The sequence below is a fragment of the Harpia harpyja genome, chromosome 8, assembly GCF_026419915.1.
Source record: "Harpia harpyja isolate bHarHar1 chromosome 8, bHarHar1 primary haplotype, whole genome shotgun sequence".
Taxonomy (NCBI): Eukaryota; Metazoa; Chordata; class Aves; order Accipitriformes; family Accipitridae; genus Harpia; species Harpia harpyja.
The window spans coordinates 36,559,958-36,584,558 of record NC_068947.1 but is presented as its reverse complement, the minus strand read 5'-3'; the positions used below and the strand labels follow the sequence as shown (position 1 = coordinate 36,584,558).

The window sequence follows — 24,601 nt, the reverse complement described above, 5'->3', positions numbered from 1 at the left end:
AGATAGTGGTGAAGATAATGTAGGAGTGGCAATGTTAAAGGTGTACTAATGGGAACTGCAATGATGATTGAGAGACATGGTCTTCTTCCCTTTCTGGAGATACACGTCAGTCCTAGTAGGTCTTTGGGACTTGCCTGATTCACGAAAATTATAGTGTAAAGCAGCACCAGCCTTCCAGCTTCAGCTGATTTTTGCTGATCTTTGTTCAAGACCAGAGGGAAATTAGCTGGTGGGCTGGTCGGCTGTTAGCAGAAAATTGAGAAATGGAGAACACAGCAGAGAAACAGTTGGTGAATGATGGGATGAGTGGTAATTCCTAGGTAGCAAAAAGGTTGATGCAATCCAAAAACCCAATATACTTCCCAAATGTACATAATAGTGCAAGTTCAGGAGCTGCTTCAAGGGCAGAAACCAACTCGGAGACCTTTTACTTGACTGAACAGGCTTAACCAGAGGGTCTAGCATTTCCTTTTGAGCCCTGCTAAAGCTGCAGATCTATCAGCACAGGCACTCAATGCTAGAGCGAAGTGATGTACAGACATGCTAGCTAAGCAAAGCAACTGGCTACCAAATGATGATTGTTCAAGATCCCCATATGAGGACAAATATTTCTGTTAATGGCTTAGCATGTTTCAGGAATGGAGAGCAACCCACATAGACTCGAAAGAAGGGAACAGAAATGTTTGGCAATTCCTATCACATGGCTGTGTATTAGCTAAGGAAGAAAACTGCCCTGGTAACCATCCAGACTTTCACCTGGTGCCATGGTGAGCACATCCCAGAGAGATGCTCTGTGAAACAAAGGACAAACTTCCAGGTGAAACACACTCAATTCAGGTACAAGTCCTCAGAGCTGAGCCAGCTGGCTGCCAAGGCAGTCTGAAACAGCAGCAGTGGGTGGTGTCTAGGGAAGAAGGGACAAAGTTTGGAGGAAGAGGGAAAGAGGGCTGAAAGAAAGGACTGACTTTGGAGGGATAGGAATAAGTATGGCAGTGTTTTGTCAGCAGGCTGCAGCTATTGCCTTGGTAAGCCAACTGAAGCAAGGGAACCTCAGCGCGCGCACACACAAAAGGAATTGTTACTATTACTCCTATTCCAGGGTGATAATCAAACACATACCTGCAGGTTGGTCTGAAACCACCTCCCCTGTTCATCCTCTCTTCTTCCAGAAGCCAATTAAGTGCTTCCCAAGGAGAGATGCTACATGAAACAGAAGCTTTTCTGAGATTGGTAATGGTTGTCACCCCAGCAATAATCATAATGAATCACACTTGGGCTCTTGTTGAGCTCATATTTTCAAAGAGATGTTGGTTCTAAATCCATTCATTATTATTAATTAGCACAGAGTCATGTTTCATTTCCCACTTATGCATCCAACCTGCAGAATCCTTGTGTGTCCTGTGCTAACTAACCAGATGCCTTTTATGGCTGGCACAAAATAATAATTAGCTAATAGTTGAGGAATACGTATCTCAAGTTAGTTAAATATTTATGCCAGACTTTTTCCATTTTGGCTCCCAGCCCTCATCTGGGGGTTGCAGTGCAATTTAGGGAAGATATGAGAAAGTTTTCACAGTTGTATGCAGCAAGCTTTAATTATATATTCTCCATATGTATGCAAATGTTTGATGTTATACAGGTGTTGGCAACGAATTGACCACCAGGTACCAGAGTAGAAATAGCAAACTTCAGCAAGCAGATCAAAATCTAATTCCCTTGTTGTGACTGGATGCTGCATAATGCAACAGTCACTCTTTTGCTTCTGATCCAGCCTCTTTTGCTCAGTCAGAGACCTCTGCTGCAAAATACTTCCAGGCAAATGAATAAAAAAAAAATGGCCAGGGCTGGAGAGAGGGCACATGTGGCTTGGAGGTAACTGAAAGTCACATCCTGCATCTTCCTTAGAGCTGACTTCTGGCAGTTGGAGAGGTGTCTGCCTTTCTGAGTCTTTGGATTTGTTTATAACATTCCCAGATCCCCAGGGTCCCCAGGTCTTTTGCTTTGTCTCCTGGGAGCCCTCTCTCACAGCGCTGTGCTGTAACATGCAAGAGCCAGGACTATGAGCCAGGACCATGTTATGAAAAGGAGAATAGCCATGCTCGGGGATGAGACAATAACTCCGAGCTGTTGCGTGGTGTGTTTCTGCCAAGCCACTCTTGTGCAGTAGATGTTTGGTACTGTGCTGCATGAAACTGCTGAGCAGAGAAGCATGCTGCCCTGAAAATTAGCTCCAGCAGAGACATTCACCACCCTGCTCCTGCTGGCCGCTGAAGGAGGCTGGGACCACAGAGAAGTTATCAGGAAGAATGAGGACATCCAGTGCTCCTCTGAGCTGTATGGGAGCTGGGACTCCTGGTGTTGTGCGAAATCGAGGAGCATATTCTCCCTTCTGACTCTCGGTGTCATGCAGAGATGTGTTTGTGCGTGTAATTCCTGGTGCACCTCCCACCGAAGGACCAGAGAATGAAGCTGGCAGACAGGGACAGAGCAGGGCTGTTAGCTGGATTTCTCCTTGAGGATATGCACAGAACATCCACTCTATTTACTACTTTATACATGAATGACATTGATATATGAGGTCCTGCTGAAGGCAGATTTTTGCTTAACTAACCTACCTCTCCCATGTCCTGACCTTCCACTCTTTCCAGTGTAGAGAGGCTTTGCTTTTGCCTGCACAGAAGCTCAGAACCCCCAAATTATCTGTAATGTCTTGAGCACATAATTATATTGAGCTAATCACTGTGATACCTAGGCACTTTCACCTTACTGTGCTCTCAGTCAGGCACAGTCCCTGAAGCAGCTTCCATGGGGATACAGTTCTGCTGAAGTTTTCATTTTCTGGAGCAGGTTTGGGCAGGGAAACTGGGGGGGGGGGGGGGGGGGAGGGTAGTGTGAGCTAATGCCTATGTTAGAAATAATACCAGGAGAAAAAGTGCTTGTGATCAGTTCTCACATGAGTATCACACCCTCTAATCAAGTAAGATGAGATGACTGCCTTGTGAGCTGCATCTGGGTCACGCAAAGGAGCAGTGACCCACACCTTTTCTATTTCACCTGCAACCCTTGTGCTCCTGCCTTTGAGCTTGCCCGGTTTCACAGGTAAGCAGAAATGGACTTACTCACTAGGTAGATGAAAAGACTTCTAAGAAACGTGTGGGTGCTCTAGTAGATAGTGTCGTACTTCACTAAACAGAGCCCTTCCCCTTGAGTCAAGGCCGTGCTTTGGCGATCCAGCTTTTACAGGCAGGCTTTTTTTTTCCTGTGGGCTAAATTATGAAAACCGTGAAGGATTTCTCAAGGTTCCAGTTAAATTGCAGTTTTTGCCATTCCAATCTGCTGTTCCATCTCTGCAGGCAAAAACAACTGCATTTTCCCTGCCACTCCTTCTGTGCTGTGAAATAGCTGTCATGCTCTACCCCAGAGTTAGCTGCATTGTTGCGGGGGAAGAAATGTTTTTTCTGTCCATGCACGAAAGTGAATAGATAAATCTCTTGAGATGAAGAGGCAGTTATTTTGTCCTAAAGAGTGGGAAGTGGATGAAGGAAACAGAGAGAAGTCTACAGTGAGCTACAGCTTAAGAATCAGCGTAAGATATTTTATTCCTTGCAGAGGCAAAAGAGAGCAGTCCCACAATTTTTCTTCTCCTAGGTCAGGAACACAGGAGTGACACCACAGTAACTCACTTCTTCCCTCTTGAGAGATGGCTGTAAAGGCAGCGGTTTTAACTTATTGTATTTAATAAGGAGGTGAGAGACAATAAAGCAACAAAATGAAACTTCTGCCCACAACATAGCACAAAGGGGAAAGAGGTTAGACAAAAGTCCAAATGCCGAGTCTGAAAAGTGGAAAGCAGGAGTGTACTGGTTACAAAGCACTTACTCCACAGAGCTGGCCCTGAACACGACAGATGCAGTCTTTCTTTCGTTACCTACAGCTAACATCTCTCCTATTGAAGTTTTCTGCCATGGCAAAAGTGCTCTGCTCTTCGCATTGCCATGCAGAACTGCTGGCACTAGGAAGGAGGAAACCAAAGTAATCTTGGCTCAGGGGTGAGATAGCCCTGCAGGGTTTAGTTCTTTGGAACCTCGTTTGTATACTTTAAGATGTCTGTCAGTAATTTGCAGTGCCTTACTTGAAAGGATGCTTGTGCTGGAACACTCACCAGGGCAGGAAAGCGATGCACAGGAAGGGCTCCTTGGGTCTCAAGAACTATTCTCTGGATAAAGAGGTAGTTAAAGAGTAGGGAGTGGAAAAGCCTGGGAATGCTGATAAGGCAGCTGCTTGTTTTTCCATTGCTCTATAAGCTTTTGTAAAGGTGCAATATAGGTGTTAGCCACACTGCCCACAGCATTAGAGGCCAGATTCTCGTTTGCACTGAGGCTGACTGGAGGCCTGTGCACATTTCTGCTATCCATGCTCTGCACTCAAGGGCAGAATACCTGATCTGCAGCCCCAGGATGCTAATGAAGAACTAGGAGGGGGTTTCAGTGGAGTATGTGCCTTCCCTTCTCTTCTGGAGAGTGCCTCCTCTGTTCTTTGTTAAGTTGGAAAGAGGAAAGCATGGAGGGCCAAAAAACGAGGTGAGCAAGCAGCTCTGTAGCAAAAGTTCCTAAGTAAAGGAAAAAATCCTCTCTTGCAGTTTGGTAAGAATAACACACGGTGCTCTAGTTACTGGGGGCACGGGTGAAGGGAGCTGGTGAGGATGCCAGAAAAAGAGTGCAGCAGGCGTCATTGCATGGTGGTGATCTACTTTTAAGTGATACCAGAAAAACCTATTAAATATATAACCTCAGCGCCCAGAAAAATGTGTTAAGAGGTTTATTTGTGTAGGAAAAGCTTCATCTTATAAATATAGATAAGGGCTTCTTTTTTCCTTCTTCTTTTGGATTTCCTATACAGAAAATGTATTTCGACTGTAATTTCCCTTCTGGGAAGCTCTACCTAGTTATGTTGCTTTCTGTCTGGCAGGACTGCAAGGTCCATGCTGCAAATGGGATAGCTCAGTGTGATGAGTCCTTCCTAACACGTATCCCACTACATCCTGTTCCAAGCCCCATTCTGCAAAACTTTATGCACCTGCTGCACTGCAAAAGGGCTGGTAGTTTCACCAAGAAGATGCAGGACCACTGTGTGCTGAAGGTGAAGGATAGCTGTTGTTCTTTTCAGGATGTACCTGCTGCGGGGCTGCTGCTGACTGACCTGCAAGGGAGGGAAAGATACACAAAACATAGAGCAGCGGATCCCACTCTTTTAGTTTTTCCTTCTCTCTCTCAACACAGGCACTTTCATCTCAGGCCCTGCAGAGCACCTCAGGTGGAAATACTGTCATGGGATTAAGTAAACCTGCTATCCTTCAGGCTGCCACTTTCCTTTCTCAACGACTTTCTTGCCTCTTTGAGAGGGTAGAACAGGACCTGTTTCAGCTCCCCAGCCTCATCTACCAACACAAGTCAACCTGTGTCTCATCTTTACATCCATCTTCTTCTAAATTAAAATTTAATTCTGTTTCTTTGTTGTTTCTTTATGGATGGCTGTCAAAAGCTCAAGCTCAGCAATGCTAACACCAGCCCACTCTTGCCCACAGCCCCCCCACTGATGCCTTCACAGTGTCCCCACACCACACCACATGACCTGCACTCAGGGCCACCATGCACCTGGTTGTTCCACCCTGGCTGCCTTGCTGTCTTCCCAGCCACACAACCTTGTCTTGTATTACATTGCTGATGTGCAGTCTTCCCTAGCCATCTGCATGCTGAACCACTCATCCAGACTCTTGACATCTCATAGCGGCCAGCACCCTTTCCTCTGTCCTCGTCAGGGGAGCTCTGGAGACACCCCTCAGAATGATGCTGGACTTGGTCATCCCCCTCATGCTTGGCTTTTTGCCTCCCCCTCATTTGCCTTGATTTCCCATGCCTTCACAGCTCTTCAGCTGTTCCTGGGCTGCTCTTTTCCAAATGACTTGGGAGGCGTGGAGGCCTGTGCCAGCCTTCCCTTCACAGTTCTTCAGACAAACATTGTTGGGTTGTACCTGTATGACCATTCTTGCCAGGGAGGAGCCCACTGTGGACATCCACAATACTCTGTTGTCATCCCTTTTCACATCTTCTCTAAGTTCCTGTTGTGTGTGTCTACAAACAAGCAAACTAAACTGCAAATGTAGACACTCTTGTGGCTTAATCACAATGACTAACATTGCCTCATGGCTTCTTTATGCTCCTCTATCCCCATCCATCTGCTGTTGCTTTGCTTACCAATCAATAAATGTGAACCAGGGCATGGGGGCCCCAGTCCATGCTTGTTGCTCCTAAGGGCTATGACAGCTTCCAAAATCACCCCATTCCCCAGAGACAGGACAACTCATGTCCTGCTGGCACAAGGAAGCTTCCTCTTATGAATGTTAAGGACCATCCCATCTGTGCGAGTTGTGAAATAACATGATGACACCATGCTTGCGTTATAATGCCATTGTATTTGACTGCTGAGGTGAAAGTGGAGCTAGCTTATAACCAGGTTGCAAAACTCCTGCCTTGCTCCTTCTCGGCGCTGTCACCAGTCTGTGACACGCTTGCAAAAATCCCATTTTGCTATATTTCTACCAGAGTGCTTTGGGTATTTTTTCTGATTGTTTTTTGCCTCAGGAGTATGATGATATCGAATCTGGTCTTTCTTGGCTTTGTCAAGGCCTCTAAAGTGAGGTCTGTCCCTGAGTCCATGCAGCCTGGTCCAAGTGCTAGTGCAGGTACTGGCAGCTCTTCCTCTTCTGGGATGGATGCTTGCCAGAAAATTCATAAAACACGGCAATGAACATTACTTTTTCCTACTGGGGTGGTAACTAAGGTAAAGAGGGGTGCTGATTATCCCAAAGCAAGCCAGGAGGAAAGCCGAGGTTAGAGCGCAGGGGTCAAGCTGACCTCTTCCCTGCTGCCGGGGCCGGCTGTTGTCCTCCCTGGGGTGGGGGCTGGCACTGGCAGACAGGCAGCAGATGACACTCCTTCCTCGGCTCCGGCTCCCCATTGCAGCGTTAGCTCCAGCTTGAAACATGCGTGCGTCTGCAGAGGAATTCATACAGTACTTGAAAGAAAACAAAGCAGAGCGAACGGCTCTTCTTGAAAAGCAGCTGGTGAACTCCACTGGCTGGAGCCAGAAGCCTTTTTAGGGCAAGTGAGGGTTCCCCTTCTCCCTTGGGGAAGAGAGCTCTGCTACAGCTTAGCTCTCAAGGGAGGTTAGCAAGGGAATTTGGCATATATTTTACCAGAGCAACGTTTCAGATTTTTGGTTTGCAGCCCTGTTCTAAATCACATTTCCATATGGACGGGTTGATCTGGACGGCTCCAGCGCTGCAGATGAAAACCTGTCCGCACTGGCCGGCCAAGGCGATTTGGCTGATAGCGAGCCAAAGTCGTCATCCCTTGGGTGTTTGTGAGGGGACCGTGACCAGGTCTTGCCTCAGGGGAACCCATGACCTCAGTTCTCTCCTGCTCTGTCCCTTGAGCTGTCTTTTCCATCGGGGTAAGGTGGGAGTAAGATAACATCCCTAGGATTTGGTAACTGGCTGTATCAGGGCCAGCTTTAGTCACAGCAGTTGCTTTCAGGCAGCAAATTGCTGAGGACAGCAAATCAGCCTAGCAATAAGCATCCTGCAAACCTGTTGCCTCTTCTCCCAGCTTTGCCCTGTGCCCGCCTCGTCTCCAGCAATGCAGCCGCTGCCCGGGCAGGAGGCAGAGCGTGGTGAGGACAGCAGCAGAAGGCTGCCTGGGCTCCCTCCTCCCCATGGCCAGGGCCTCTGTGAAGAAGTGACAGCGTGTGAGGGGGGCAGTGACACCAAGCAAGCTTTCAGACACTGGAAGTTATTTTTTCCTCATTCTTGAGCAGCAAATATCACATCACCTGTGTGGTGGAGGAGCTCTTCTCAGCACATGGGAGAACAGCATTGGGGAGTGAAGAATCATCACAAAACTGTGCCAGCTGTTGATGTTTCATGGGCACCTTGACCGCAGGCTCAGACGAGAGGGCTGAGGCAGCCCTGGAGCAGGGCCCCTTCACCTCCCCCAGGCATGATGGCTATGGGGGTGCAAGATATTGTCAGGTGGGCAAGATGGAAAACAGTGAACCAAGGTCACTGCTGCTCCATACTGAAACCAGTGGCTTTGTCCCTAACACGGCTTCTCATTTGCACAGAATTTAAGGGGGTGACGGTAAAGAGGAGGGAGAGAGAGGTATTCCTGGTTCTCCAGAAAGGGCTTTTGACTCCTTTTCACTCTGGCGGTGTAGGTTTGCTTTTCAATCTGCAAGCCTGCCTGTTCTATTGTTGTAAGGGCAGCACAGGGATGCTTGGGCAAGCTCCTACCTATAGCTCACCACAAGGAGAAGGGGCAGTGTTTGCTCTGCCAGTGCACTAATTTAAAATACCTGGCTGCAGTGCTAATGCACAAAACCTGTTGCCTCCTTCGGGAGACTCTGGGAGCTGAAAAGTCATAGGTGATGAGTCACTTGCACTGTAGTAGAGAAGCCATTCATTGCCTACTTACATTGCAGGCAGGTATCTGGCTGCCTGTGCTGTGTGCTTTCAGTTCAGGTTGGAAGAGAGATAGCAAAGCCTGCTGTGTTTGGGAACAGTGACCCCGTGGAGGTGAGCTCCTTGGACTGAGAGATGAAATGCTAAGGGAGAAAGAGAACAAGCTGGTGGAGGGGATGAACCAGGGAGCAAGTCTTGTAATTTAACGTTCAGTAACCTTGGTAGAAGGTGAGATTCCTGGGCTTTCGTTCCTGCTGTAATGAATATTTTAGGGTTTATATAATGATTCTTAAATGTAAAATGCAAACCTGGGAGTAAGGGCATGGCATCCTGGCCTTCTCCCTCCTAGATATGTCCCAAATCACTTGGCTATTACATAAAGGTGACTAACGCCCACAGCAAAATGCAAGCAGAATTGCTGCTATCTTCCAATATGGCTGCTATCTTGCTGTCAGGCCAATACTGAGAGAGGTATGAATTGGCTTCAGTCACAGAAATGAAGGTGTGTACTCTGAAAACTAATGATTACATATTTCTTTCAGAGTAACAATCAAAGTGCTTATCATAGCTAACTGGATGAAAGAAATGTTTTAAGATAAATGACAGCAGCTGAGAGACTGCTTTTTTTTTTTTTTTTTGTGCAGTTGCCCAGGACTGTTTAGAATTAATTCAGACACACCCAAAGAGTCTCACATTGTTAGATCAGGCCAGGAAGTAGATTTTCTTTCCTCAAAATGATTCTGTGGAAAAATGTGAAGTACAACCAGGTGCTGAAAGTCTTGTGGGATGGGAGGCTAAAAGTGTATTTGGCAAATGTGTGAGGGTTTTTTTTTTTCTTTTTACTGCTGAAACACCCATTTTTTTGTTGGTTGCCATTGAAAAAATTTGATAATGGAAATGCCCATTTGCCCATTTTTCTATGTCACTTTTCTTCCGGGGGGGGGAGAAAACAAAGATAAACTGCTGCTCCATCAGGAATCATGAGGCTTGGAGTCAACCTTTTAATCACTTGCCTTGCTCTGACACATGCTCAAAGCGTGGGGAGGTCTGAATTAACCAGCAAAACATCACAAAACTGGGACTTGAGCTTGGTTTTGGTAGGTAGGATGAGAAAGCAGAAAAGCAATGTGTTCATTCCTGCGTGCGCTTCAGACAGAGCCTACAGAAGCTTGGAAGGTCCCAGCAGCAGCTGCAGGTCTGGCTGGTCACAGAGCAGCCTACAGCAGCTTGCTGATGAGTATCTGGGGCCTTGCCTGTGTCATCCGTGCTTAATGAGCCCAGTCATCTTGGAACCGAAGGGCTCTCTGCCCCTGTAATTTGTGCATGCCCATGTCGGGACCAAGACATTTTACCACTGCAGTATAGAAGAATAGTCTTATGGACTGCTTTCTGCCTGCCCTTAGCAGATGAACGATGCAATAGCTGAACTCCACAAAACACAGTGTCTGAGAATTAAATCAGGAACAAATGAAGTTTTGCATTATTCTAGCTGTTAGCTCTCACGGATCCTGAAGTGTGCACCAAGTTGCACTGCTGCTCCAGCTGTGTCTGGAGGGGACATGCAGGAGGACTTCGCAGCTCTCTAGCAGGGGTTTGAAGCCAGAGCTGACCTGCAGCGCTAGCCCTCTCCCCTGCACTGGCTTTGCCCAGCCTGGAAGCGAGCTGGCAGCTGGCAGGGGTATTGGAGAAGGTGGGAGCACTGTGGATATCTATCTAGTCAGGTAGCTGCCTCGCCTCTGGCCTTTCATCTTCGGGAAACATCTTTGCTCTGCACGTACTCCAAAGCTTGAAGCTGCTGCATGTTTCTCAGCAAAATGTTTCCCTAATGTCATTTCCCAAGCTGGTAGTGTAATGTTTTCCCTTGCAGATAGATCATAACCTCAGGTGGAGCCCAACTTCAGACATGGGGACGTTTATGAAAAAATTGGCACGCTCTTCTGTCAAGCAACAGTTAAAAGAAAATCTGCAAAGGGATTAGCTGCCATACACTCTGGGGCTTGCTGACAGATGTCCTGAAAATCTGGAAATGTGTCGATCTATCTTTACACAAGGGTTTTTTTAGTTCTCCCTCCTTCTCCCTCTCCTCATCCCTCTGCCCAGGGTACACAAATGGGAATTCCTTCCCATCCACGGGGCTGCCTAGGAACTGCCTCGGTGCCATCTGCAGACTGGCATACTGGTCCTGGGGTGCAATCTAGCCTGAGCTAGACCCAAAATCTCAGTCTAGTTACAGATGCCAGCTTCCCTGAAATGGCAGCACTGCTGCTTTGTGCCAGGGCAGTTAGGATTTTCTCTCTGTTCCAACTGCAACCTCTCAGCTCATTTTAAAGGAGCTTAAATGTTGGCCATTAAATATAAATATCTTTTTTTTCCTCTGGGTGAAACTGATGTTTGAAACTTCACAGTGTAAATAAGGTCTGGAGAAAATGTTTTAGGCAATGTTTCAAACTAAATGGCTCTGGCCATTCCTCCCCACTTTAGCCGGGAGCTCTAGGTGTGTCTCCTCTCGCTTTCACAATGTGGCAGCAGGGCTTTGACCTGATTGTGACCTTCCACCAAGCACATCTTCAGGCTTGGAGTAGCCAGAAGACCCTGAATTCTGTGGATTGTGTTGCGTGATCTTGGGCAAATCACGTAGGACAATTTTTTTTTTAAAGTGCTTTCTGTTTCTGGATGGTTTGATTCTGATTGCTTGATTTGAAACGCTCAGGTGGCCTCTGAGAGGAGGGGGATGCAGATGCACGCACACGCCTCTCTGAGAGATACAGCCTTTTAAAACTGTTCTCCAGCTCTGGCCAGTCACTGCCCTCAGGGAGGAAGTCACTCCTGCAACTGCAGTTAAATCTCCCCCTCCTCTTTCCCCCCCCCCTATGTCTTTTCCTCCCGTACAGGAAGGAAATCACTCCTCCTGACTTGCGGAGGAGTCAGGAGTCTCCTGCCTTGCTGAAAACAAGACAGGCCCCTGCCTTGCTTGGTTGAGCCCAGTCCCCTTTTTGCTGTACTCTGTTACTATTAGCCACGCAGGTTACCGCCTGCTCCAAAATCTAAAGGTTGCAAATCTGTCTTGGGCCTTGTTCTCTCCCCTGCCTGCTGATCAGAGGAGCAGGGTAAATACCCACTGGGTCCAGTACTTGAGGGTGTGCAGTGTTTTGTCCTGAAGAAGGACCGGCATTCTTATTTCATAATGTACATATGTTGCATTTCTGCCAAACCTCTTTTCTCTGAGGGCCAGACAATTGTCTAACCTCACTCTTCAGCTGTGGGTCACAGGAAGCCTGTGCACATCGGGCGAGCAGCATATTCAGAGTCTGGGTGTTGATGTCACTTTGCTTCCCTAGGGCAAAGGATGCAGCTCTCGGTCGCAGCTGTTGTATTACGGCAGCCTCTGGCAGCCCAGAGGTTTGGGAGACGTCTGCTGTGATGGCCCTTGGCCACACAGCAGCCGCCCAGTCTCACCTCTCGCCCGGGCTGCAGGCGCCTGTTGGTTGCACTTGTCCTGCTAGAAAAGGCAGGGCTGACATGAAGTGCCTGTGACCCGGTATGAGCACGGAGCAGCTCAGCGAACGGCAGCACGTGGGATCGCTTCCCCTTTGCGCAGAGTGAGCTCCCACTGTCCGGCCTCTACCCCTGCCTGCCGAGGCGAGCAATGGGGAAGCAAGCCCGAGCAGACTGCTGGCAGTGACCGAGCAACAAGAAAGACGGCGGCGGTGTGGGTTGCGACCTAATGTGTATATCATCAGCATTGCTTGAGTCACGCCCATCTGCCTCCAGCTATTACAGCGATCCCGCTGCCAAAGAGCAACCGCGTGGCCCGACCAAAATGATCCGGCTGCTGCTGAGGATGGCGCTCCTGAATGACTCAGTTGTGCTGGGAGTACAAGGCAGCCCAGATCTGTCTTCCTGGAGAGCTGCTTCGCAGTAACCTTGTGCTTGAAACGGTTTTGTCTTTGAGGCGACTGTGGCATTCGTTCCCGCCCAGCCGCCTGAATAAACCATGCGGATGGACAGACATCCAGAGGGAGTCAGAGCCCCACCGCAGGAGCTTGAAATGCTGGAGCCACGCCTGAGGGAGGGCTGGCTGCTTTTTGAGAGAGCCGCCCTGCCCAAGCCTCAGTTTCCCCACTGATGCAGAAGAAAGGCCAATGTTTTCCTCAAAAGACCAGAGAGTGTTTGTGAAGTCCTCTGAAGAAGGGCGCTCTCGTGAATGCCGAGCTATTTTTATTATTGGGGTCAGGGAGGAGAACACGCACAAAGGTGATGAAGCTTTTGAAACGCAGGTTCCCATTAATAGTCTTTAGCACACACAGTTCTTATTATAATCTAATTTGACTGGAATTGGATTAATCTTATAATGCTATAATGTCATTTCCATGGTCTTTTTATATTTTTATTGTTACTATGCATTAATGCAATACCCTGCAAGAGCTCTGAGAAGAGGATGTGAATGTTTAGTGAATATCTGATAACATTTTTGCAGGGCATTTTTATGCTCCTGTTAGGCTCGTACACTGTAAAGTCACACTGTGCCTGGAAATAGCAAGAATGCACCCAAATTCATCTTGCATTATCTTGCGACAGGCCCCGCTGGCGAAAGCAATGTATTCAGAGCCGAGAAACCAGGGGTCTGCTCCTGGCTTGTCCCTGACCTGTGCCAGGAACTCACCTGAATCATGCCACTGTTTTCCTCCCCGTCTCTCCAGCTGGAGATGGAAATAATTTGTCTGTATAGGAATGTAGTGGGCCTGTGGTCTATACCCTTTGCCATCTAGACTAGCTTTCTTGTATCACCAAACTGTAATGCTTCCTTTTTATTGAGGTTTGTCCTGAAAAAAATGCTTTTTCCTGCTTGTGCCCTGTATTTCTTAATTTGCCTTTTTTTCTTTCGCTATTATTTATTTCTCTAGTTATACATCTTTTGAAGCATTAGAGTAAATGATCTTTATCCTGCATCCATTTAAAGATGCTGGAAGTTTACTTCAAAGTAGCCCCACAATGCTTGCTCGTGAGGACTTACAATAGGAGACTGCATGGGAAAAATACTGTGCAAGCTGAGCAATATTACACTGGATGACATTTCAGCCCTCAAATCACCTAAGAGAAAAGGCAAATAGACTGGTATTTTCTATCAACTCTTATCATCACCTCTGTTCCTTTTCCAAGTCTCACTTGAAGGCAGTCTTGATGTAATTAAAGCTTAAGGGCCAAAGCGTGAGTTTCATTTTCAGTGCAAATACAATGCTAACCCTTTCACTCCCACGTCTCTGATTATTCTGTTCTTTGGCTCCTCCGTTCAGAGAGCACGACAAAGCTGCAAATTAAACCTCCCACTCCGAAAATGGCAGTTTAACATTATTAGCCTGCAGAAACAGAATTTGCTGGGTCACTAGGAGCTGGCTACCAATGCATCTGCCATGACAGCCACGTTGGGAAGTGAGTCCATATGGTAATACAGACAGCTTCTGACTTCTGCTGGGTACAGCTTCTAAGGACTTGGCATCTTTTATTAGACGGCTTGGGATTGTGCTTGTTTCTGCCTTTCTGTGGCACAGAAGGGCTGGGTTCCTGCATTTGTATCACCAAGACTTCATTAGGGACTCTGTGTGGAGGCGGAGGGGTCTCCTGCAAAGGGTCCTTGCAGGATCGGAGCACTGGAAGGGTACCTCACTCTGCCGTTGCTGTCGCTCCTGGCCACTTTTCTTATGTTTGTGAGCAAACAAGCAACCGGGGCTTTCATTTGCGAGGACATTTGAACATCTGCACCCTTGAGAAGGGCTTTCTCATTCATCTTTTATTTACAAACAGCATAAAACCCAGTCCCCAGTGTTGCTGTATTTATGCATTTCAGTGTTTCCTGGATGTACTTTTGATGCATTTCTGCCGTTGACACATGTAGTGTTGATTGCCTGGGCAGCATCCCAACTGCAGCAGTGCCAACAACATCTGGCAACCTGGCATTAATACCGGCCTTGGATTCGGGTCTCGGTAACAGCGCATCGCAGCGGGACGGTCACGAGTTTCTCGAAACTTGGAAAGCCCGGCTGTTATTTTTGGTTTGCATGGGAATAAAAGGGAGCATTTATGCCCTTGCCCAAGAAGCCGCCTTTCCGAGGAGCGCCCGAGGACTCTCTTTTTCCCTCAAAACAAAGGAACCCGCTTTATCCCTGCGCTCTTCTACGACCCCGGCCTCACCGCCCCACCCCACGACCTTCCAAAAGCCACGCTCCGCGCCGCCCTCCCCGACCCCTGTCCCAGCAGAGCCCGCACGCCGGGGCATCCCCGGCCCCCGCCCGGCTCCGCGGCCGCGCAGCGCGCCCTGCCCGCCGGCCGGGGGCTGCCCGCCTCCCTCGCCCGCCGCCGGGGGGAGCGGGCGGCGGCGGCGGGGCGGGCTGGGGGAGGAGTTTGGCGGCGCGGAGGAAGCGCCGGGCACCCCGCGGCGGCGGCGGCAGCAGCGCCGAGCGGCCGGGCGGGCGGGCGGGCAGGTGAGGGCGGCGGGCCGGGGCCAAGCCGGGGGGCGCGGCGCCCCGCTTATTTTTATAACTTTTCGGGGTGGGGTCTTTTTGTTGTCGCTTCGCGCCGCCACCCCCACCCCCTCCCGCCTTCCCCGTATTTTTTTTTTTCCGCGCCTCGGACGAGACGATTTCTCCCTTTCCTCCTGCCTCTCCCCCAGGAGCCGGCGGCGCGCGGAGCGGAGCGGCGGGGAGCGGAGCGGAGCGGCGGGGAGGGGAGGGAGGCGCGGCGGCCGCCCCGCTGCGGGGGCGATGCCCCCGCCCGCCTTGGCGCCTCCCCGTGCCGGCCCCGCCGCCTTCCCTTTGTGCCGCCGGGCCCGGCGCGACGCCTGCCCCGGGAGCCGGCGCCCCGCGGCGCTCCGCGGCGGGAGGTAAGGGCGGCCGCCGCCCCGCGCCCCGGCAGCCATGCGGACCCTGCGGCCGCAGCTGGCCTCCCTGCTCCTCCTCGGTAAGTGCTGGTCGCCGGCGGGGGTCCCCCGGGCGGGGCGGGACGGGACGGGACCGGACCCCCGGCGGGTGCCCTCCCTCGCAGGGCTTCCGGGAGGGTCACCCCTGCCGAAAATACCCAGCGCCTTCCCCCCGGGAGTTGTCACTGCCCGCCCTGTTCCTGCGGCCAGAGGGGGGAAAAAATAAATACATATTTATATATAGATATATATATATAAAATAAATTAGGGTTTCATCTCCACCTGCAATACCCCGGTGACCATCCTCGGCGAGCCCCGGGGCGCGGCGCGGGGTCCGGCCGGAGCGGGCTGCCGGGGCGTGGGAGCGGCGGGGACGGGCACCTCCTCTGCGCCGGGCTCCGGCGTCAACTTGGGAAGGCGAGCGGCCGGCCAGGGGCTGCTCCGTGCTGGGGTCAGGGGACGTCTCGGAGGGGAATCGTAAGGGTAGGGAGTTACGGGTCGGTGTTGAGCTTGCACAATGAAGGCAGAGCAAATGCCTGGGGTAAGGTAGGCTGCAGAAACGAAGTCGTCTTCTCGGCTCTCGACGAGTACGTTGAAATGTAGAGGGAAGACAGTCCCTGCTGTCGTAAAATGCAATTTGATTGCTTTGTGCTGTCTCTCCAAACTCCTCCTGTAGTCCCTTCTCTTTTTGCCTGCGTTTTGTACCCTGTGAACCGTTAAACGTGTGTTTTTGTCCCATCCCACAAGTGCCTGCCCAGGGTATGACTGTACGCAGTTCTGTAAAGTCCTTTGGGACCCCACTGTTGGGTGAGAGATGCTGTAGCAATGCAGGATCCCTTCCTACAAATTCGGGAAAAGCAGAATACAAGACAATTAAAATGCCTCTTACGTTTTTTGCGGCAGCCCGTGTGCCTGGCTTAGTACTATGAGTCGGTGGGGACATTTGTGGAAAATACAGTACGGCACCCTCATGCTGTTTTATGCCTGTGCATGCACAAGAGCAGAGCAACCTTGGAGTTGTTTGGATTTGCCTTTTCACTGGTAAGGTTTTCTGCTGCATTAATGCTGTTGAAGGAAGAAGCAGCAAGGCTGGCAATTTTACTGGCTTGAGAATTGTCATATACCTGCTATACCAATCTGGAAACAACACCTTTACTTGAATTGCCGTTGTGCTTCCATGTCTCTACTTTGTGTGTGTGTGGTTTTTCATGCTCTCTGTCTGTCTTTAGGAAGGAGAGATGACTCTTTGAAATGGTTTTGGAGAAGGTTCAAACTTCCCCTTAACCAGTAGCTTTCTTCCTTGGGTTCCCTGAAAAAAGCCATCTTAAAGCTAAGTTTATTCAGGATGACTTTGCTCCACGAGTACAGGCAGTCCGTTGTAGCCCGCAAGATGAGTATAGCCGAATGGCAATCGCTTGCTGCCTTGTCTTCGCACGCTCGATCTCTCCTGTTGAAGAACAATAACACCATTCTGGATTAAGGCTTCCTAATATGGAGCGAGCGAGCGGTTGCCTGCTCGCCGCTCCGGAGCGCGGCCGGCTGATGCGGCGGCGTAGCAGCAGAGGGCATCGTCTTGCCGAAGGCTTCCCGCGGCGGTACAGAAGTGGGACCCTCCAGGCCTGCGCTGTACACCCCGCGGCGGTGCTAACCCCGCTCCTGGCCGGCTGCCGAGGCCGCCCCGACCCTTTGCTTGGCAGAAACTGGCTTTTTGGGTTTGACCGAAAACTGGCTTGAACGTGCCTTCATCCTCCCTGAGGGATGAGCTGCGAAGTGTCTTCTGTCACTTGGAGAATCGGTCGCTTTTCAGCGGTCCCCAAATCCTGTGGACGTACCTAGTTTGTAAAAAAAATTGTGCCGGCCTCCTTGTGTTAAATGCGAGGCTGCTTTTAAGGGGATGAAGTGTACCACGTGCATGCTGGAAGTTTGCTTTCTTTTGGTGTTTTTCACCTGGATTTCTTTAGACAGTTGATCTGCATTTGCCAGCTGCTGGTTTTAACGAAAGTGAGAATGTGTGACTGCTTCAAAGCCTCGTGTTGCACAGAAGTGCTTTAGGTTGCTGTTTGTAAAGCTGAGGCATCATTTGACTTGGTGGGGAAGGGGCTGGAGTAAAAAGCCTTATTTCATAACATAAATCTGTGACTGGCTAGAAAAGGGCTGTTAGTTTCCAAACAAGTAATGTTAATGCTAGAATATATGGATAAGGTACTATGGGTTGAGTATGCAGAAAAAGAAATACAACTCAATTTTTCCTTATCCTTTTGCAAACTCATTGGAATCGCTGAAGGAGGAATTGTGGTTATGGAAGGAGCCGGTGGATGATTTAATATAATACATCAAGCATTAACTAGCTACCAGAATCCAAGTAACTGCAAAAACCAGGGTTTGAAAACCCACATCTGGCACGTGGGTGTAACATTTGTAGATATCTGCTGTTTTTTCCCCTCTTGCTGCAGTGTTTGTTGCAGGGTTCTTTAAACAAGTGGCACTTCATCACAGCAAGTACAAAACGGGAAAATAGAGCAAGTGCTGTAAATAATCCTCATGCAGCTATGAGACCATTAATACTTGTGCCAGCCAGTGCTAATCCTGTGTGTAGTTGCAAGATTTACCTTCTTTTTTTCAGGGATGCAAAGTCTGATACTCCTCATATTTATAGCGTATTATATAGGAAACGCAATAGGCTTCTGGGGAATGCTGAATTCATTCATGTCGGTGACTGGTTTATGAATAGTTCTGCTTTTGAGTCTCGTGCAGTCTCCAGAATACCACCTGTGAATGCAATTTACAGCTCTTTGTGTTCAAACATTGCATATGTATATATGTACATAGACTCATTACCCTCTTCCTCTCTCTATTCGTGCATAGTAATTGGTGATTTATTTGCGATTCCTAGACGGGAGTAGAGCCTTCGTAAGGTCTAGAAACTGCAGCTCACTTGTAAATGGCACGTTGGAGTGAAATAACGATGCAGAGGTGACTCTTGGAGAAAGAAGGGATGATCTTACAGGCCTGTCTCCTGGAGGTGAAAGGGTGCTGGCTGGAAGCAGCAGTGTGCAGTTGACTGCCACTCAGGTGTTGTGCTAGCGCATCCTCCTGCTCTTCTGCTGCCTGCCTTGGCGCAGGGGTTGAGGGGGTCAGTGGCTGACACACAAGCCTAGATGCAATATAGCTGAAGGCTGCTTGGCTGGAGGAGAACAGACGGAGAAAACGGCAGAGTGGGTGTTTGCACACATGGGGTTTGGGGTTGTTTTTGTTTACCAAAGCTAGCGGCCCAGGAATGTTGCTGGCACCTCATCTGCTCCTCGATGCATTGTTAGCAACAGTGGCCAAGATCGTGCTTTCTCCATCTGTGTCTGCCCAAAGTCCTCTGCCGCGAGCTTTGTTTCGCAAGCCGATTTTTGTCACCCTCACCCCTGTGTTTGCTGCCTCTAAATCACCGTGGTGTGCGGTGCTGGACCTGGACTGATCCCGAGTGTGCTGGGGTGGGCTGTGGCTCTGCTGCTTTTGGAGAATGTTGCACAGGGGCTCTGCAGATGGCCCTGGCTGTTGCCTCATTTCTGCATGCGGTTCAGCCGGCTCTCTGGGTTTCCTGAGTGTGGTGGGAGGCTGCTGGGTCCATGGGTGCTGGGCTGGCAGGGTCCGCTCTTGCGCATCCCCAAATGTAATTCTTCATGGGGAGACTCCCTCCCTGCAGTCTTGGCTAGACAGCCTGACATCCTGAGGCTCCTGCAAATCCTGTTTATTTACACAGGAGGTTTTGGTTTATGCGAATTGTCGTCTTTTAGTTGACCTTCTGTCGAGTTAGATGTCTTTATTAAAGCAGTTTTTATTGTAAATCGAATGTGTACTTGGAACACTTTTACCAGACCCATTATATAAAGTGAAAGGCAGAATAAACAGCACTGCAGACCACAGGTTGGGGGGCAGGAGAGAGAAGGTAATAGGGAAAGCATCGCTTCTGTCTTGGGAGGCTTATTGAGTTTTTTGGACCAGAAAACTGTGGGGGTTTTTTAAATTTTCTTTTAAAGTTCTTCCTTTTGGTCTCTCTTGGCTTCTTTCTTACCCCTGCATAATCAGTCATGGATTCAACTATTGACCCAAAGGTTATACAGTCTAGTATGAAGCCAGAGGTGTTTTAGTTGGTCTAACTCAAGTGAATCAGAGTGCTATAACCTGAAAGAGTGCTCTTTGCTATCTGATAGTTAGCACTCTGCAGACCCTAGCCAGAAACTTAGCGCACCAGGAAAATTGCCTGAGAGGAAGGGGGAAGCTTTTCGAGCACAATTCGGTTTTCTTCTTGTTGCTACGGTTCCTCTGCTCGTGATTTGACTTGTCTACTGGTATCAAGAACGTTTAGGCCCTCCAGCCAGTGTCTGGAAAACTGCAGTATTGTGATTTGCCTTCTGGCTTTTAAGTTGCTAAATACTCCTTAATGATAACCTGCTAAATTGGGTTTGACTCCATTTTTATATTGGCATCTCTTTCCTAGTCATATAAAATCCTCTTAAGGAATAGTTCTCTGGTTGAATGTTAGGAGACGTTTAGCATCTGTTTCTTATAAGCTATGGAGAGGCTAAAATGGAGCCTTTCCTGACAAAGTGGGGTTTGATCAAATTGCAAGGCAAAGAAATCGGGTCTGCAGCTGCCTTCGGCGGGTCTAGGATGTCTGCATGCATATATGTCATTTCCAGCTCTAACCTGTTGCTCACCCTGTCTCCATCAGCCTACTAAGAACATGTTTCAAATGATGTGTGTTAGTAAGCTTTTTGTCATTAGGAGGTTTAGTTAGGAAATGGCAATGAGACAAGAGGAAATCTTGCCTTTCTAGTTGCTGCTAAAGTCACATTTCAATAAGCAATTGAACATAAGCACAAAACCAGACCGTCTGAGCTAAGTGACAGGAAGCTTTTCTCAAAAAGGGACAGGCTTTGACACTGAGGACTTGTACTGTTGCCACACAATACTTGCGCAAACGCTAAAAAGCAGGGCTGCTCCTGAAAGGAGTTGTTCCAAGCTGGTTCCTGCCCGGTGTGGGGAGGGTGCAGGCCAGGGTGCTCACATGAGGAACTGGTTGGAGTGACTTGCTTGGTCTGAAAACTAACTTGGCAAAACCAGTAAATACATAGAGGGATTGGGGGGCTTGTCTGATTTGAAAGTAGATCCATTTTTCACATGGTCCTGCAGATGTTTATGGGGGGCCTAGGGGAAGGGGGGGTGATGGGGAGGCAGGTGGCTGGAAGGCATAGTGAATTCATTTGGCTGGGTTACCCCAGTTTGCTGTTCATGCACCAGGGCCTCGGTACCATGGATCCAGGGCGTGTGACCAGTTGCTCAGCCGTGCCGAATGGTTGAGGCGAGTCCAGTGTTTGACTGCAGCCACTCTGTTAACTGTTACCGGCTCCTGACAGAGGCTGCCTGCTCTGTCCTGTGTAGTGTTTAATCTGCAGTTTCTGGCTGAAGCCACTGCCTATACCCTCCTATGGCTCCTTCTTTCTGATTTTACTCTGCTGCTGGTGGTTCCTTGGTGTTTCCAGGTCCATTTCCCACTCTTTTTTGGGCGATGGTCCACAGGGAAGGAAGAGGTGGCCCATTGTTAAGTGGAGAAGTGGGGAAAAGATGAGCCAAGGGAAAGCACTAGGAGGAGAAGGAAGGTGAAGAACCCAACTGATAGGAAAAATAGATGAGAACAGGCTCTAGAGGATGGATCTTACAAAACACTGGGCCTTCCACCACACCCATAGCTTTTAAAGCGTCAAAGACTCCCGAGTACAAAAGAAACGGAGATAGTGAGGATCCATCCCTATTTGTTCTCTTGCTCCTGAGCAGTGTACTTACCACCCCTCTTGGGCGACTTCTCCTTTCCTACCAAGCTGTTGATTCCATTTGGGACTCAAAAAATCATCTAGCGCTTCTCCTTGTCTCTTCTGATCTTGGCAGCCGTAAGACTTTGCCAGTCCAGAAGGGTTGAGGCTGCTGCTGAAGTGCAGGAATAAGGAGATTCCTGTGCAGTTTCTGGCAACAAAGGTGTTGCCATTGGGATCCAGGGCGTATGCCGCAGAGCAGCACACAGGGCAGCTGGTTGTTTGGTTTGGTGTCTGGGTTTTGTTTTTCTGGCCCTTGCAAAACAGCTCATCGGGGTCTGACGTGGTTGGAGGTGATTTTGACGTACAGCTGTTGTAGCACTGCTAAGTTTTGTTTTGTTTTAACTAGTGGCACGAGTCGAATCGGTGTTGTTCACCTGGTGTTCCCTACTCCACACACAAAAGTGGATAGCTTTGCTTCCCAGCAAATGTGTTCCCCTCTGGAGTTGTCGCGATTACAGGGGAATAGCAGGGAATGGGTGATGCATCTGGGTTTTCTGGGGATTTTTTTTGTTTGCTTGCTTGGTGGTTGTTCCCCACCCTGCTGCTGCATCCCTGATCTCTCTGCCTGAGGCACATCATCGCTTTTATGGCTTTTGGGCTTTGTACAAAAGTTGATAAGCTTTTTGAAGGGAACTGGGTGCATGGGGTGAGGTAGATGCGTTTTTCTGTGGACTCTGTAGTGCTAAATGTCTGTTCTGTGTTTGAGAGGGGCTCAGCACTGACCCAGACTGTTGTGTGAAATGGATGGTTTCTGAAGCCTTTAGAGAAATGGAGGCTTGAAGATGAGATAGTGAGCCCCCAAAAAGCAAAAAAAATTTTGTTTGCCTCTCAGGGAAAGAAGGGCTCTGATCTCTCATTACAGCGCAGGTATGAAGATTTGGCTGCTTAGATAAATTGAGATTTTAACTTCTTGGATTAATCTTTCTGTCTCCATTCAGCATCATCACCAGGGACATAGGAATCTGCCCAGGTTCCTCCAAATGTCTCTGAAAGTGGAGCTGGACCTTTAGTAAGAGCCACAGGAAAAGGCAGGTGCTTGTTGCCCAAAGTCTTCCAGAAGCTCTTTACTACAGAAAACCGTACTGCTGGAATCTGGCACTTATTAACTCAGGTTACCCAGTACCTAGGATCTAGCCAAAGCGCTGTGGCTGGCTGCCAGGCTGAAATTACCAGCCTGGGTGTCAGGCCTTGTTGGTTACTTCTTGGTAGCTTGAAATAGGAGCTCCTAACAAGCATGTGTGCCAGCCCTTCTTCTAGTCATGTTTCTTCTTACAGCTTTGTAAAGTGTTCAAGGTAATTATAGTACTTACTAATATTTATTCCCTTCTAAGCAATTATCTGAATGTGTTTATCTCTGGTGTGCTTTCAAAGTACTCTGCCCCCTCTCACCATATCATTTCATCTCCCTGGCTCAGTGCTTTCTGCTCCCTCCCTTCTCATGCAATCCTTGGTTCTCAGCTTCTTCCACCTCCTGAATATACTGTCAAGCTTTGCTTTCCTCTCCTGGAGGTTCCTGTACCCCGTCTTCCTACTCTGCTGTCTAATCCCATTACAGAGGAGGGATGTTTGCTCTGTCTTGCAGGGGATGATTGCTTAACCGCCCTGCCAGGTGCTAAGGCACTTTGCAATGAAGGGCATGGATACCAAGAGAAACTGGGCTGGCATTGTGCCATCTCCCAGCTTTCTGCTGACTGCTTGTGGCCTGCAGACAATATCTTGAGAGCTCCTGCTGAAGGGTTTGACCTTTATGCCTGCAGTGTTATCCAGCGCCTACAGCAGGAGTCACAGCATGCAAATTCCAGTGCTTTCTTTTGACTTGAGATATAATTGTAGGCAAGTTGCTCTGTCTCTGCTCTCAGCTCCTTGAAGTAGAGAAAGTGGCTTAAAAGGTGTCATGGGATTTTTTTGGAGGAAAAATGCAGTGTTAGGGGTGAGGCTTTGCTTGCTGTCATTAAGCAAGCAGGCTGCTTTTTTCTTATACATGTTGGGAGCGTAGTGTAGAGGAGATTGCTATGCCCTGATTGATTTCACTCTTGGTGTTGGGAAAAGAAGAAAATTGATTTTTACTTTGAGCTCTATGGTGTTACTTACCTGCACAAGCTCTCTTGCTTATCCTACATGAATGGGACCAGCCTTTTCTTGCCGCCCCATTATGCTCATGGGGCATAGCCCATGTGACTGTAACTTGGAGCTGCTGTGAGTCATTCCAGCCATCAGTGTTAGAGCAGCACAGTTAATCTATGGGTCACTGGCGTGTAAGGAGCTGTTAGGTCTAATCGGTCCCATGCCATGAGCTAGTCAGCAGTTAAATCTAATCCAGAGTGTGTAGCTGCCAAATGCTTTAAGTCTCCATGCACTTGCTCCTTTCTGCTGTAAATAAGGCAGACTTGAACAAGATCAGCTTCAGATGCCCTGCCTGCAAGCAGGGATCAGAGATCAGCCTCGGATGCCGGTACGGCAGAGGTTGTCCAGAGTCCGAAGGGCTGCAAGGTAGGTGTAATTCTACCTGCTCGTCTTCATATGTAGATGTCAAAACACCTTCCTCTTTCTCATCTCACAGAGCTTTTTCTCCCGCCTCCTTCCCCTTGCCTAGATGTAAGGAGAGGTGTGTTTAGAGGTGGCTTCTCATGTACTGCCATCATCGTTAGAGTGTAGAGGGACCCTATCTGCATTCGTGCATGTCTTGCCTGAGATGCCTAGTTTTTTGTTCTTTTCTTTTTTGTACTGCTCTTACACCCCATCCACTCCTTGAATTTTCCACTTGTGCCTGCATGGTTCTTCTGCAGCTGCAGGTTAACCCCCTTCCACTCCATAGGGAGGGCTTTCCCATGATGTGCTTGGAAGTACACCACCTTCTGCTGCTGAAGGCTAAAAACTTGCTTCCACTGCAGCTTCCTCTGCCTTTGTGGGGCAAATCATGGGAGATCATCCCATTTATCTTTTAAATGGAATAACTTTGCAAAAGTAAAGGATGAAGAATGCCAGTTGCTATGCACAGGGGTCTGCCATTTGTTTGCTTTGGCTTGGGTGCTCCCAGGGAGCTTGGCAGGGGACCCCCACTACCCTGCGAGCACCATGCAAAGGAGTGGCAGTGCTTACTGCAGCGATGTTTTGGATTTGTGCCTGGCCCTGGTGCTCGGGCTGACTTTTTTTTCAGCCTTTGCAGTGGAGAAGGTGGCAGCGAACGTGTGGTGGGAAGGAGGTTGGTTTCCTCCTGGTGGAGGGTGGGAAGCCATCTGAGACCACCCTGAGGTGTGTGGGGTGGTGTAGGGCAGGCAAGGGGTTGGTCTTGGAGAGATCTGTTGC

The 24,601-nt window shown here is 49.0% G+C and overlaps 1 protein-coding gene across 2 annotated transcripts in view; it reads left to right on the top strand.

Moving 5' to 3' along the window:
- Nucleotides 1–14,987: 14,987 nt before the first annotated feature.
- Nucleotides 14,988–24,601, top strand: part of IGSF3 (immunoglobulin superfamily member 3) — a 101,443-nt gene continuing 91,829 nt past the window's right edge. Inside the window, exon 1 of one of the 2 annotated variants that reach the window (XM_052794370.1) lies at nucleotides 14,988–15,472. In XM_052794370.1, coding sequence (XP_052650330.1) covers nucleotides 15,430–15,472 — 43 coding nt within the window. In that variant the 5' untranslated portion in view covers nucleotides 14,988–15,429. The remainder of the gene's footprint in view (nucleotides 15,473–24,601) is intronic. The other variant, XM_052794369.1, reaches the window with a different exon arrangement.